This window comes from Heteronotia binoei, chromosome 11 (assembly GCF_032191835.1).
Source record: "Heteronotia binoei isolate CCM8104 ecotype False Entrance Well chromosome 11, APGP_CSIRO_Hbin_v1, whole genome shotgun sequence".
Classification (NCBI taxonomy): Eukaryota; Metazoa; Chordata; class Lepidosauria; order Squamata; family Gekkonidae; genus Heteronotia; species Heteronotia binoei.
Genome location: NC_083233.1, coordinates 54,280,933 through 54,295,281, shown reverse-complemented (window position 1 = coordinate 54,295,281; position 14,349 = coordinate 54,280,933). Strand labels below are relative to the sequence as shown.

Genomic DNA, 14,349 nt, shown 5'->3' with positions numbered 1-14,349 from the left:
TTGGCAGAAAACTTGGCAGCCAAACTCTCGGAAAGCAAGCGGCTGTTCTGTAGATGGCCTTGGTTTAATTGCGTAAATCACATGTTACCATCTGACAGAAGAGGGCTCCTTATAGAAAGGCAAACAACGCCCTATTATTATCTTGAATCTGGGGGCCCAAGGTAAGGCTATGGTATAAAAGAACCTACCAGTTACACTTGTAGCCTTTCCTGCTGTACTTCGCTAGCAAAATGAACTTTGTCCTTCTCTTTCTTCTGGCAACAGGTAAGATGCAGTTATCTGGGCATTGTGGGTTGGTGAAAGAGACTGCTTTACTTTAGAATGACATTCCTTTTACTCGAAAGTGTGTTTCTTTGGTCCTTGCTACACTAAACTCTTTCATTAAGAGGGAGCCTTCTAAAAGGTTCAGACAATGTGGGGAAAGTTAAATGTTCTTGGGCGCCTTCCCCATTGTGGAAGTCCCACCTGTGGAATTCTTGCCAAAGGCCAAACCCAAATACACTTAAGGAACACTGCAGTATCCACATACCACTTGAGACTCAAAGTGGAGTCAGGATAATGTAGGAACAAACCAGTGGAAGTAAAGAAATGTTATTTTGTTAGGAGGAGGCATTCTTTGGTTTTTATTACCTCCCTGGACCTACAGAAAGGGGTACGCTATAGACTGTCTACCAATGAATGCTGTCCTGTTTTATGGAGTTTTATTGCAGGTTGCCATACAGATCAATGGGAATACTGTTGTACATACAATACTCTTATTCAGACTAATCCAAACATCACAAAAGAGCAAGCTTTCAAGTTCTTTTTTTAAAAAAAACTTCACCAGACTAAACGTTCAGTATGAAATAAATGTGTGGGAGAGAGTGAAAATATTGCAGGATGTATTGACAAAGTTTCACATTATAGACAAGACTAAGACAATGGACTTCTTCCATCCCCTACCCCACTATCCTCTTTTTTTGTATCAAACATTCAGCCCAAGGAAGAGTTCTGTAAAATTCAGACACCTTGCTATTTTTGTGACATGTTGGTTGCTTTGAACAAAAGACTATGCGCCATAGCTCGGGGAGGAGTGGGGGGAGGGAGAATTCCCCAGGGATCAACAAGATGATCCTCCATCTTTCAGTGTCGGCATGAGTTGCTGCTCTCTTTCATGCCATTTAGGAGGCATGGCCAAATCAGTAATGTACAATCAAGGGGCAGGCTCCTTTGAGGCAATTAACTCCTATTCTTTCACCACTTAAAAGTAAGTCTTTTGGGGAGGCACCTTCACTTTGGTCAAGGGGGTAAAGAAAGTGTCTCTGAGCTATTGTGATAACTGGCCTAGCCTTAATATGCATAATCTTCTGATAAGTTTGTCTCTTGCTTAGTTGGCGCAGTGAGTGCCGCCACCAGTGCCCCCTTCCGGAACTTATGGCAATTCCATAACATGATCAAATGCACCATTCCGAGTAGTGACCCACTGAAGGATTACAGTAACTATGGCTGCTACTGTGGCCTTGGCGGCAGCGGGACTCCAATGGATGACCTGGACAGGTAAATAAGTTCCTTCTTACAAATGTACTTACATTCCTAGCCATTGCATCTTCCCATTGTATTGTTTTATGAGAGATGTTGTCTACTCTGATGATGGTCCAGTTAGTGTGGGTCCGCATTCCAAACTTTACTTCTAACTCCAGAAGTGTTTACTTTTTGTTTACTTCATCTGCCCATCACTTTCTTCCCCAATGGGGACCCAAATGACTTCTAACATTCTACTCTTCTCCATTGTGTCCTTGCAATAAACTTGTGAGGTATGATTAAGCTAAGAGTGTGTCGATCAGCAAACTTCCATGGCAGAGTTGGGATCTTGAAAGTAGATCTCCCAGATTCTAGCACAGCATTCTAACTATACACCACACTGGTTCTCAGTAATGTTCTCTTCACTGGAATCTCTTGGTTTAATCTGAATCCTTTTGTCATTAGAAAAATCCATGAAGGACAGATTTAAGGTAATTCCATGGTTGTATCTAGTATACCTTGAAATATTAGCTGCTAGGGCCAAAGAAGAAGGGATAACTGGGAATCAAGTTCATGTCCAGCTTAAGAGCCTTTTGGGGTATCTGGCTACTTCAAAAGTGGTGAGGTTTTGAGCTACAGCATGCATAATTAGACAAAAGGAGAAGGTGGTGTTTTAACATAATTATGTATTTTACGTATTTTATATATGTTTTATGTTTGGCACACCTATATGTACTTAATTTAATTCTATCTGGAAACCATTTAAATGTGACTGTTTTTAAAAAGCTGATCTTTGATCGTAATAAATGATTGATTGGCTATTTGATTCAGAATGACACCGAGAGGTTCATAACATGCTGACTGAGAGGGAGAGAGTTTTCTCCCTCTCTCATACTGCTAGAACTTAGGGTGACCCACTGAAATGGATTTAAAAGAAGTGCTTTGTCACAAGACATATACATGACTTATGGAATGCGTTGCCACAAGAGCTGGTTATGACTACCAGCTTAGATAACCTTTTATAAAAGATTTGATGCATTCACAATGCCTGCTATCTATGATGGCAAAATGGAGCCTTGATCCATGTTTTGAAGCAGTATACCAGAACTGGAGGCAAACAAAAGCGAATATAGCATCCGTGGGTGCTGCAGCACCTGCTACTATTTCTCCTGGAGCCCACAAGCTTTTCCAAAATTAGGCAGGGCCATTGTAAGGCAGGGCTTGTTATTGGCTGCTCTTATTCAAATGAAAGGATTTTGAGGATCTATACTGCTAGTTCTGCCAAAAAAGGTTTTTGGAATTGGATCAATACTGGTAAAGCACCCAGGCTTTCCTAGTCGCTGTATAGTTTCCTTCCCCTTTCAGGCTTTTCTTTTTATCCCCTTCTGTGGCAGCCATTTTGGGTTTTGTTTTACCTCCTGTGGTAGCCATTGTGGAGTGGTATTCACCATACCCTCTCAGAATTTCAAAGGTGCTCACAGGGTCAGAAAGGTTGGAGACCTCTGAACAAGAGGGTCATCATTTACAAATCCTGTACTTGAAAACTTCCAGGGGGAGGGGATAGGGCATTGATGCAAACACAATGCAGGGCTAGATCCAGGCATGGCTATCTCTAAATTCTTGCCAAACACTGTGGATTGTGCTGAATGCTTCTGCTTGTTGAACAGGTGCTGCCAGATTCATGACAACTGCTATGGAGATGCCCTTAAACACCGTGACTGTAAATTCCTCATGGACAACCCCTACACAAAGACCTACACCTACAGCTGCTCTGGCAGTGCTATCACCTGCAGTGGTAACATACATCTCCACATGATAACTTAGTTGGAGGGACCAAGTGCATCCTTTGCTTGAAGATTATTCCAGGCTTAATCTTCCTTATATTTATTTGAAAAGATCTCAAGGAGCAGAGTTAGGGCTGGAAAAGGCCGTGTTAACCAGAGGAGACAACACTGGGTCAGTTGGGGCTGTGTTCTGACCTGATACAAGGTAGCTTCCTGTGTTCAGGTCTGGGTTGGTTTTGGAGGGTGGGGAACACAGGGTCATCCAAACGAAGGAGCTGCAAGGGGCAACGACTTTAGAAGAACACTGCAGCTGCAAGTTCCTTTGCGTTAGTTGCAGAAAAGGGGATGTTGGTAATTCTTGAATGAAGCTGTACTTGGTTCTCTGCGTTGCCATTAGCACTGTTGTAAGCAGCCTAAACGAAGAAATGTATTTCATTTAGTACTTTAAAATGAAAGCAATCAAAGCAAAAACAACAGATGGGGAGACCCAAATGCTGTATACATTATGCCAACATCTTCAAACTTTCAAGAACTAAGATCCACCTTGTACCACTGGCAACAGAATGGGATCCACTACCTGTAAAGCACATGCTAGGAAGCCTCATGACCCCTCAGCCATGGTGACAGGAAGAGGAGGAGCCAGAATGTTGGCCCTGCCTGTGCTGTGGGGATTGTCTCCACCGCAAAGTGACCTTGTTTTGCAGTTCTGCTACCTCTTTTAATGTGCATGTAAATAGAGGCTGTTTTCTACATGTGCATGCTAGCAGCAGATTTTTCCATAAGCAGTAAAAATGGCCAGTTTTTAAGAGTTCATGACTTCAGACGGAAGCCTACATAACCCATCTGAAAGTCCTAACCAATGGGGTGAAGATCACTGTCCGGTATAATGGTTGGAGTGTCAGTGTAGGGAAACCCAAGTTCAAAATGAGCTGTGAAGCTTACTGAGTGACTTTCGGCCAGTGATTCTCACCCTATCCTGCCTCACAGGGTTACTGTGAGGAGTATAGAAAAAGCATGAATTATGTTCTGAGCTCCTGAAAGGAAGGAAAGATAGAATGAAAAGGTGACACATTTTAGCTGGTTTAAACTGTAATTAATCACAATAATAACGGTAAAGAAAAGATCCAGAAAACACAGGAAGGATACCACCTTTATTTAAAATGTAGGGTCAGTTGTAGAATAAGAGCAAAATGTTAACCACAAGCAGGGGTTTCATTTTTGAAAGTTTCACAATATTTTTGTTTTTAGACTGCCACCAAGGGAGAGAAGCTTCTTTTCTAAAAAGAGAGGCTGTAGTGGTCAAGTCTAAGGGAAAGATCTTTCATTAATACATAACATTATAACTTTCTTTTTTTAACAGAATTATGACCAAAGATAGGGGGAAGGGGTGGAGGAAATAACACTCAATAGCTGTGGCTAATTAAGGAGAGACTATAAGATCAACTGTAGGCAAAATCACAAGTTGTTCCATGAATATTAACTATTCAGATCAGCAGCAATCTCTGTAGCCTTTGCAGCTCTGCAAATAGTGATCCTTTCAACTGGAGATTCCAGAGATTGAACCTGGAGTCCCTTCTGCATTAATGCTGTTGAGCTCCCTTTTAAAACATGGTAATACTGTAGTTCCTCAAGATGTGTTCAGGCTTTAGAAGCTGCCTCCTAAATCTTCTTGTTTGGGGCCAAGCCTCTGTGTCTGGTAGAACTGCCAACCTCCAGGTGGTGTCTGGGGAATCTCCCATAATTACAACCGGTTGCCAGCTGCCAGCCAGAGGTTAGTTCCCATGGAGAAAATGGCTGCTTTGTTCTATGGCATTTTACTCAAATTAAGTTCCTCCCCTCCTCAAACTCTGCCTTCCCCAGGCTCCACCCCAAAATCCTCATGAATTTCCCAACCCAGAGCTGGCAATATCAGTATCCAGTATAAATGTTTAGCACAGGCCTTTGCACACCCAATCCTATTCCATACTTCCAATCTTTTGGATTCAAGAAACATTTCTATTTTTTAAAAAATGTTTTTAATGTTGGTTTTTAATGGTTTTTAATGTTGTTAAATTTAATGTTTTATATTGTTAAATTTAAAGGTTTTATCTATTATTGTATGTTTTTATGAAATGTTAGCCGCCCTGAGCCTGCCGAGGTGGGGAGGGCGGGATACAAATAAAATTTATTATTATTATTATTATTTCAAAATATACGCTTGGGCCCTGCAGATTACTGCTCCACCAAACACAGTCCTGTCTACTCTAGTCATGCAGAGGCCCTTCCCTGCCGTGCTAGCCAAAATTTTATTAGAGGTCAATACACTACCCAAAAACATTTGCAGTGAATCAAAGAATCATAGAGTTGGAAGAGGCCATACAAGTAATCTAGTCCAACCCCCTGCTTACTGCAGGATCAGCCTAGAGCATCCCTGACAAGTGCTTGTCCAGCCTCTTCATAAAGACTGCCAGTGAGGGACAGCTCACCACCTCATCACCTAGCTGATTCCATTGTTGAAAAACTCTTCCTGTAAAAATTGTTTTCCTAATATCCAGCTGGTATTTCCTTTTAGGGCTTGGTTTCCAGGCCCCTGATCATCCTTGTCATTCTCCTCTGCACCTGCTCCATTCTGTCCACATCCTTCTTGAAGTGAGACCTCCAGAACTGCACACAATACTCCTGGTGTGGCCTAATCAGTGCAGTGTACAGCAGGACCATGACATCCTGTGATTTGGATATTATGCCTCTGTTGGTACACTCCAAGATCACATTAACCTTTTTTGTTGCTGTTGTTAAAGGTGTTGGGAGATGCATTTAGGATTTATGCATACAGTCTACAAACTCACTCTAGAGATTTTTGTTTTCCTATTTTCACCACTGGTAAGAATTCTTCCTAAATAGTTCTTCCATAGTTTCCTGCTTCCAGAGAAAAGGGAGTGTAGGGGTGGAAGGTGAGAGATTGTTTTATGACATATTTATGCCCTGAGAAGTGATCCACAATTCTCTTCTTCCTTCTCTCTCCAGAAGAGAACGACACCTGTGCAGCGTTTATCTGCAACTGTGACCGAAGTGCTGCCATCTGTTTTGCGGGAGCTTCATACAATGAAGAATACAAGAAACTGGACACCAGCAAACACTGCAAATGAAATTCATCTTGCACCTACGCACAGAAACAAAACTTTTGCCCAGTTGTTGCACAGGCTGTTTTCCTGAGCTGGATCTCACAAACACTTTTGGGCACAACAGAAAGGACGGAGTTAGTGATATGAGGAAGTATGTGTTAAGGTCTCCTTACAGCAAAGGGATTGCTCTTTAATAAAATTAGGCATCTAAAGTGTTTTTGTTTCGTTTGTTTTCTCTCTTTTTACAAACTGTGATTTTGACAAGTGAAGTTGGTTTTCTCTCAGTTCCTATTTCTAGGTGGCGTTAGGGGAAGTAAGAAAGAGGTGTGAGACCTGGGGCTGGTGTGATTAGAGTGCTGGATTTACCCCAGGGAGCCATGAAACCTGCTGAGTGACTTTGAGCAAGGACTCCCTCTTGCTGGGTTGTTAGGATAAAAAGGGTTGTGGGGGGCAGAATACTGTATAGCAGGGGTGGCCAATGGTAGCTCTCCAGATGTTTTTTGCCTACAAGTCCCATCAGCCCCAGCCATTGGCCATGCTGGCTGGAGCTGATGGGAGTTGTAGGCAAAAAACATCTGGAGAGCTACCGTTGGCCACCTCTGGTGTATACGACTGTGGGCTTCTCAGGATAAAAAGGCAAAAACATAAGAATAATACTGAATAGTCCACGTCTGAACAATGTAACTCCTGATGGCATCCATGGGGCTCCAAAGAGAGCTCCCATCCAAACATTGGCTACTATCTAGACCTGATGACTTTTCTAGGAGCTCTCCAACTAGGTTTACCAACTTCGGCTTGGGAAATTCCTGGATATGCTGAGGTGGTGCCTGGGAAGGGGAAGGAACTCAGCAGTAATACAATGCCATAGAGTCTACCCTCCAAACTGGCTATTTCTGACAGGGGAACTAATCCCCGTTGTCTGGAGATTCCTGGAGAACTCTAGCCCATATCATTGGGGCCCTTTCTCATGCAGTATTAATTTATAGGACATTTATTTATTTAAAATATTTCTCTTCTACCTTATCTCCCTAAACACAAGGCATTTACCAAACAATTACCCCACCTCTGCTGATGGGGTAGGGCAGGTGTATCCTGCCATCACAGTACCTTAGTGACTGGCCACAGTGTTTGTTCTTTGTGTTATGGCATTCCTCCTCTAATGTATTACCCTCTTATTTTTATCTTTCAATCCTACAGTTTTGTAAGGCATTCTTGTGACCCTCAGAAAGAACTATATTCCAGTCCTATTAAGCAACCACTTACCCTGCTACACTATGGAAACTGTTCGCTTCTTAATCAAAGATAATAATTTAAAACATGAATTGGCTGTGGCTAAATATATATCAGTCCTTTTAACCCTTGGTTCTGAATAAATAGACTATCTAGAAATTTTATGATGCTCAATGTTATATATCTATGATGAACTTCTAGGGGTGGAAAAGATAGGGGCAGGGTGCTTTTTTCCTTATGGAAAAAGATCACACACACACACCATCAAACATATTTGCAATCTATTCAGTTAATGATTTGCATGCCCTCTTAGGCCAAATTTGCTTTTCATTAGGTAAGACAGGAAAATGAACATGGGGTCTGAGAATGAAGATGGTATTGGAACTGCCACTTTTGTCCTTGTAGGCCATCTCTGCCATAGATGACAGGCAGATATTCAACCCATGCTGACTTCCAGGCATGGATACACAAACAAAGCTGGTCTGTTAATTTTTTGTAAATTTCTGCCTATCAGTTTTTAAAAGACACATGAGCCCTACAAGAAAGGAATGGTTGTAACCCTCAGAGCAATCCTTTAAGCTCTGGCTGTTTCTCCCAAGGTGTTCCCCTCTTTCCTTGCAAGTCCCACCCTTCCCCCCCCCCAGCTTGTACCCATTCTGGTTCCCTCTCAAAAAAATTCTGAGTGATGCACAGCTGGAAAGCTGGGAATGGTGTCCAGCTGTTTTAAATTATGATGGCATAATTGCAATGCTGGAGGCATCAATGGAAAAGCAAGGGATTGGTTCATTTGTCCTTGATGTCATAATTCCTCTTGGGACCTGCAGATATGGGAGACCAAAGCAGAATGAGGCACCTTGTAGACCAGCTTTCTCTCATCCATCTCAGAGCCAATACACATTTTGTGGCTGGCTGGCCCAAGACATTGGCTACTTGGCTCCTATAGATCATTAAAAGGATTTCTGTAAGTAAGTACCACGTTGCAGCAGAGTCACATATTTAAGGGAAGGGGTACACAGAGAATAGGAATGTGGGTCTTTCCAACCCATTTGGCAGAGGGCTGTACCTGTTTGAGTGGAGCAACCAGACCATATCATTTGGCAACTCAGTACATTACTATGTTTTCCATGCAGTTATTCTGGCTTTTTCCAGCACTGATGATTTAAATGCAATTGCAGAGCCAGATAGTCCTTAATGGAAGTTCTATTCTCATTATTACAACCCTTTACGTGTCCCTCCTTCCATTCTTCTAGTTTAATTACTTCCTGATCTCTTCTCAGTAGCCTGCCACAACACAAATGAATAAATGATTAATTATCAAATCTTTCTTGACAGGGAGAAGGTGCAGTATTGCTTTTGCTGTTTTTGGTTGTGATTGTTATAGTGCAGAGATTTTGGCTGCAAAGTTAAAAGGACAGCATACCTTATCTCTACCCCCACCCCCTAGTGCTGCCTGTAAGAAAAACAAAGGAATAAAAGGAAAACTGGAGGAAAATTGTACCTTTGTTGAATGCACCACTTCTGAGAAAAGTAGGATGTTGGACTTGGAAGTGTGCTGTACAAGATTTTTATCTGAAATACTGTGCTCTATTTAAAGTGCTGTGTGGAACCTGCTTTCAGCTGATTGTGAAACACGCCCCCCCCCTTCACTTCTAGATCAGTTTTGCTTTTTAGGACTTTCTTTACTTGTCATTTCTGTCACACAGTGAATACATCTAGAGTGAATACATCAGTCAAATGCACATAATATGAAAGGGAGCAGTTGGATCCATCACAATGTGAAGAGCATTCCATTGCTGATAAACAGTGCATTCCTTGGCCTCCAGGTCCCAGGATCTAGTCTTATATTCCAGTAGGAGGCTGATTTCTCTGCTGAATGCTAAGTGTATATGGAAGTCATGCAACCCGGAATCCAAGCAGAATTTAGAATTCATTGCTTAACACACTTCATTGAAGCTGAAGCCAAAATACTCACCTTGAAAAGAAAGAAAAAATAGTTTGCCATACAATCCTCCATAGAAGTCATGATATTCTGCCTCTTTCCACTCTGCTCCCTCCCTCTTCTGACCAAGTACAGGATGGAGATCCTGGGTGAGTTTGACAACGAATCTCCGCTCTACATGTCTTTCTGCAAGCGGATATCCCCAGAGGCCTTTGAGAGACAATCCTTGACTTACACACAGAAATGCCTGGAAGAGCTTTACACCCAAATGGAACTGAATCCAGGTGTTTGTGAGAGGCTTGTACGTAAGAGGAAGCAGCTGGAGAATGAGGAAGGCGGGTTGGCATCCTATCTGAAGGTACATCTTGAGGCTTTCACATTGGGTGGACTGAGGAATCAGCACAGGTGAAGCATTCCATTTTAAAACTCATTCCCAGCAGATTGCTGTGAAAGACACAGAAGCAGAAGTTAGTATAAAGAAACAGTGAGCAATCATAGTGCTTTCACTCATATTGGATAACGCACTTTCAATACCTGTTAGCAATAATTTGCAGCTGAATTTTCCTGCGTGCCACAGGGAAATCCAGTTGGAAATGCTTGCTAAAGTTCATTATGCAACGTGTGCAAAAGCAGATGTTGATCTTTCTCCTCCTTCTTGTACCACAGCCTTTAACAATAGCCTAATATGCAGGGATGCATCCAGGGGCTGCCTGGGTAAGTCCAATATTTTGCCTCCACCACCCTGTCTGGCTTGATTTATCAGGCCTCGCACCTGTTCTCTGCTTGAGGTCGCTGTATTGCAAAGTTGAATTGGAGCATTCATTTGAGGGAGGCTGTCACAGTTGTGTTAGACTGGCCTTGACTTATCCAAATCTAGGCATTTAGTAGCCCATTTTTGAATGCATCCATAAAAGCCAGAAATCCGGCACAGCAGGGAGGAGGTTGGGTAGAAAATGCTCACTCAGATATTTTGATCTTCTCCTTGCAGAGACTTCCTTCCCCTCTCCCAACACAATACATTATTCCGACTTGGTATCCCACACAAGTGGTATGAAGTGATATAGTCTGTACTGTCACTGTACCTCGTTCTGCTTCAAGTGGAGATCGGGCCCAGGGATGAAAGTGACTTAAATTTCTTACCAGTACTGTTTGTCTCAGGGAGCTTGAAGTAGAAAATAGATGGTACCCCTTCAGCTGTTTTCTTACTGCTGGCCCATCGTGCCAGTTTACTGTCACACCTGAGATCAGGCCAAAGTTCCCAGTCTCATATAGACAGTTCTGCCATCTCCCACTGCTGTTTTCCAGGCCAAGTTCTTTTCCATGTTCAACCACGGCAGTTCACTCAAAGAAGAGGAGATACAAGAGGAGGTGGAGCACCTGAAGTGTGAGATGAGGAAGGTCAGCACCTATGCAATTGGTAAGCCCTGGTTTTAAGGCAGACCTGTGGCACAGTACTTATCCTGTGTTCTAAGTTGCTTTTCTCTGCTTTGTTCCTCTCCAAAGTAAAGCCATCATTACCTCTAATTTCCCTTTCCATAACAAAAACAGAAGGCCTGAAGGAATGACTAAGAGAGCTACAAATTGAATTGATGATGTAGCTATAGACCCCCCCGCTCATTAAGATCCAACTTTTCATACTAAAATGGTGTGCAAGCTTTTGAGTTTTCCAGAACTCTTTGTCAGGCTGGGTGCTTATGGCAGCGGGGAATGAGTTGAAGTGGGAGGCGGGATCCCAAAGGGGTGGACTTTGCCTAACCACAGATAGGAAAGGAAAGGTCCCCTGTGCAAGCACCAGTGGTTTCCAACTCTGAGGTGACGTTGCTTTCACAACGTTTTCACGGCAGACTTTTTACGGGGTGGTTTGCCATTGCCTTCCCCAGTCATCTACACTCCCCTCCCCCACCCAGCAAGCTGGGTACTCATCTTACTGATCTCGGAAGGATGGAAGGCTGAGTCAACCATGGGCTGGCTACCTGAATCCAGCTTCTGCCGGAATCAAACTCAGGTCGTGAGCAGAGACCCCAGTATTGCAGTACTGCTGCTTTACCACTCTGCACCATGGGCAGATAACAGAAGATAAAAGTTGCCCTGCTCCTGCGGGGAGGGCAGGATATAAATAAAATGATGATGATGATAAAAGTCTACATTAGCTGTTTGGCTTTAGGAACACAGTCTTGGGCTCTTCTGAACATAGCACTCTATCACAAAGAGTGACATGAGACTCTGGAAGGCACACAATACCTTTTGACACAAGAGTGGAATGGTGGGGGATGCCCCAGCTGTGCAAAAACATAGAGGTACCCATTTTCCTGGGGCACATGGATTGTAAAGATCCATGGCTGCTCTCCCTTTTTCTTATTTCTTCATTTCAATAGCCTCTATCAGTTTTTTTACCTCTCCCTATACATATCCTATCAGTTGTTAAATAATAAGATATTGGATTTATATCCCACACTTCACTCTGAATCAGAGTCTCAGAGTGACTCACAATCTCCTTTATCTTCCTCCCCCACAACAAACACCCTGTGAGGTAGATGGGGCTGCGCTTTCAAGGACAACTCTGCAAGAGCTATGGCTGACCCAAGGCCATTCCAGCAGCTCCAAGTGGAGGAATGGGGAATCAAACCTGGTTCCCCCAGATAAGAGTCCGTGCACTTAGCCACTACACCAAACAGACTCTTTAGCTTAGGAAGTTTCAGATCTCTGCACTGTCTTCAATACCTTCAGGCTCCTTTCAGACATCCAGCTGAACCACATGGTTAACAGCTGCCTGCTTGTGAACCTTAGCTCAGAGTTCTCCTGAACACTGCATCCCAAAGAAAGAGAGCTTCCTCCTGGCTCTCAGAAGTTTTATCTTCTATCTTTTCCCACCCCAATGACCAGGTCAGCCCAGGTCAGACAAATGCTTCCTGGAGATTTCCAGGAATCTATTTCCCAAAGACCATCTAGCAGTCTCATACCTCCAAACCTCTATTTCCTGCTAGGAGAAGGGGGGGAGGGCTTGATCTACCCAAAGAGATAACTTTGGCTAGATCCATTAACATGTGCAGAAAGGTAAGATGGAAAACAATTGCACAGATCCCCACCCCTTTCCTCCCTGTTCTGCCGGGGGGGGGGGATCTTTTAAAACACATCGTAGAAACTTTGCTCCTTGCCAGCCTCCCAGGAGAAAATATGTTTCTTTACAATATTCAAAAAGTATAAATATTTAAAAATCAAGCTCAAAAATCTTTGCAGATGGTAAGTGGCAGGCCTTTTCAGATAAAATAGAAATGTGTATCTTACAAATGTAATGCTTGAATGCGGCAAACATGTCTGCTGATGTGCAATATAGGATGGGTTAGGATTCCCAAATGCAGTCAGAGGCAAGTCCTGGTTTTGCCACTGTTAGATGTATGAAATTTCTTCTTTGATTCGTTTCCTTTTCAGCTGCCAAGGGAACATCACTGTGGCCATTGGAGAGGAAGGCTAGGAACATTCCACTGGAAAGGTTCAGCCCCAGCAAGCCTAAACTTCCAGATCCAGCTGTTCCTGCCATGCCCAAGATCTTTGGTCCTTACCCAATGCCTGTATGTGCTTCCAACACCCTCCATTGACATCCCTCCAGTCTCTCTAGGTTGTGAATGCGAATTGCAAGTCCGTTCCGTTGAAGAAGCAGTCTCCTATACCCAGGGCTTTTTTTGGAGGGGGGGAGGGGTAGAAAAAGCCCAGCAGGAACTCAATTCTATATTAGGCCACACCCCCTGATGCCAAGCCAGCCGGAACTGCATTCCTGTGCGTTTGTGCTCAAAAAAAGCCCTGCCTATATCTCTGTTGCAGTTATTCTTAACCTTTAATCCACCACTCCCCAAGGGTGCAACATCACCATCTAATGCTCCCCCCCAGCCACAAATAAAAAATCAAGATGTAAAAAACAGGGTTTTGTAAAAAACCCCAACATTAAACGTGGTTTGGATCCTGTTACCGTTAGGTGAATCTGTAACTGGTTGACAGATCATACCCAAAGAGTACTTGTGAATGGTTCCTCATCCTCTTGGAGAGGAGTGACAAGTGGAGTGCCTCAAGGATCTGTCCTGGGACCTGTTTTGTTCAACATCTTTATAAATGACTTGGATGAAGGAATAGAGGGAATGCTTACTAAATTTGCCAATGATACTAAATTGGGATGGGTTGCAAATACAGTAGAAGACAGAAACGGGATATAAGATGACCCTGACAGGCTGGAAAACTGGGCTAAAACCAATAAAATGAATTTTAATGGATAAATGCAGGGCTTTTTTTGAGCAGGAACGCACAGAAACGCAGTTCCAGCTGGCTAGGTGTCAGGGGGTGTGGTCTAATATGCAAATAAGCCCCTGCTAGGCTTTTTTAAAACTAAAAAGCCCTATGTGAAACAATGGTAATTCCAGAGGGTGTGGCTTAATATGTAGACGAGTTCCTGCTGGGTTTTTGCTACAAAAAAAGCCCTGGATAAATGTAAAATTCTGCATTTAGGTAGGAAAAATCCAATGCATGGTTATAGGATGGGGGAGACTTTAGCAGTAGTATGTGTGAAAAGGATCTAGGGCAGGGGTGGCCAACGGTAGCTCTCCAGATGTTTTTTGCCTACGACTCCCATCAGCCTCAGCCAGAATGGCCAACGGCTGGGACTGATGGGAGTTGTAGGCAAAAAACACCTGGAGAGCTACTGTTGGCCACTCCTGATCTAGGGGGTCTTAGTGGATCATATGCTGAACAAGAGTCAACAGTGTGATGCAGTGGCTAAAATGGCAAATGCAATTTTGGGCTGTATCAA

At 43.2% G+C, this 14,349-nt stretch overlaps 1 protein-coding gene across 1 annotated transcript; it reads left to right on the top strand.

Moving 5' to 3' along the window:
• Window positions 1-208: 208 nt before the first annotated feature.
• Window positions 209-6,597, top strand: LOC132579117 (phospholipase A2, minor isoenzyme-like). Its single transcript, XM_060249305.1, has 4 exons — window positions 209-264; window positions 1,371-1,536; window positions 3,168-3,295; window positions 6,288-6,597. The coding sequence occupies exons 1-4, from the start codon at window positions 231-233 to the stop codon at window positions 6,407-6,409; spliced, it is 450 nt and encodes a 149-aa protein (XP_060105288.1). The 5' UTR covers window positions 209-230; the 3' UTR covers window positions 6,410-6,597.
• Window positions 6,598-14,349: the final 7,752 nt, after the last annotated feature.

Bases quoted from the DNA above. Each gene is read 5' to 3' on its own strand.
- LOC132579117 (XM_060249305.1), top strand. From the start codon at position 231: ATGAACTTTGTCCTTCTCTTTCTTCTGGCAACAG. The intron at 265-1,370 runs GTAAGATGCAGT...TCTCTTGCTTAG, and splicing joins TCTCTTTCTTCTGGCAACAG to TTGGCGCAGTGAGTGCCGCC. The intron at 1,537-3,167 runs GTAAATAAGTTC...CTTGTTGAACAG, and splicing joins CCAATGGATGACCTGGACAG to GTGCTGCCAGATTCATGACA.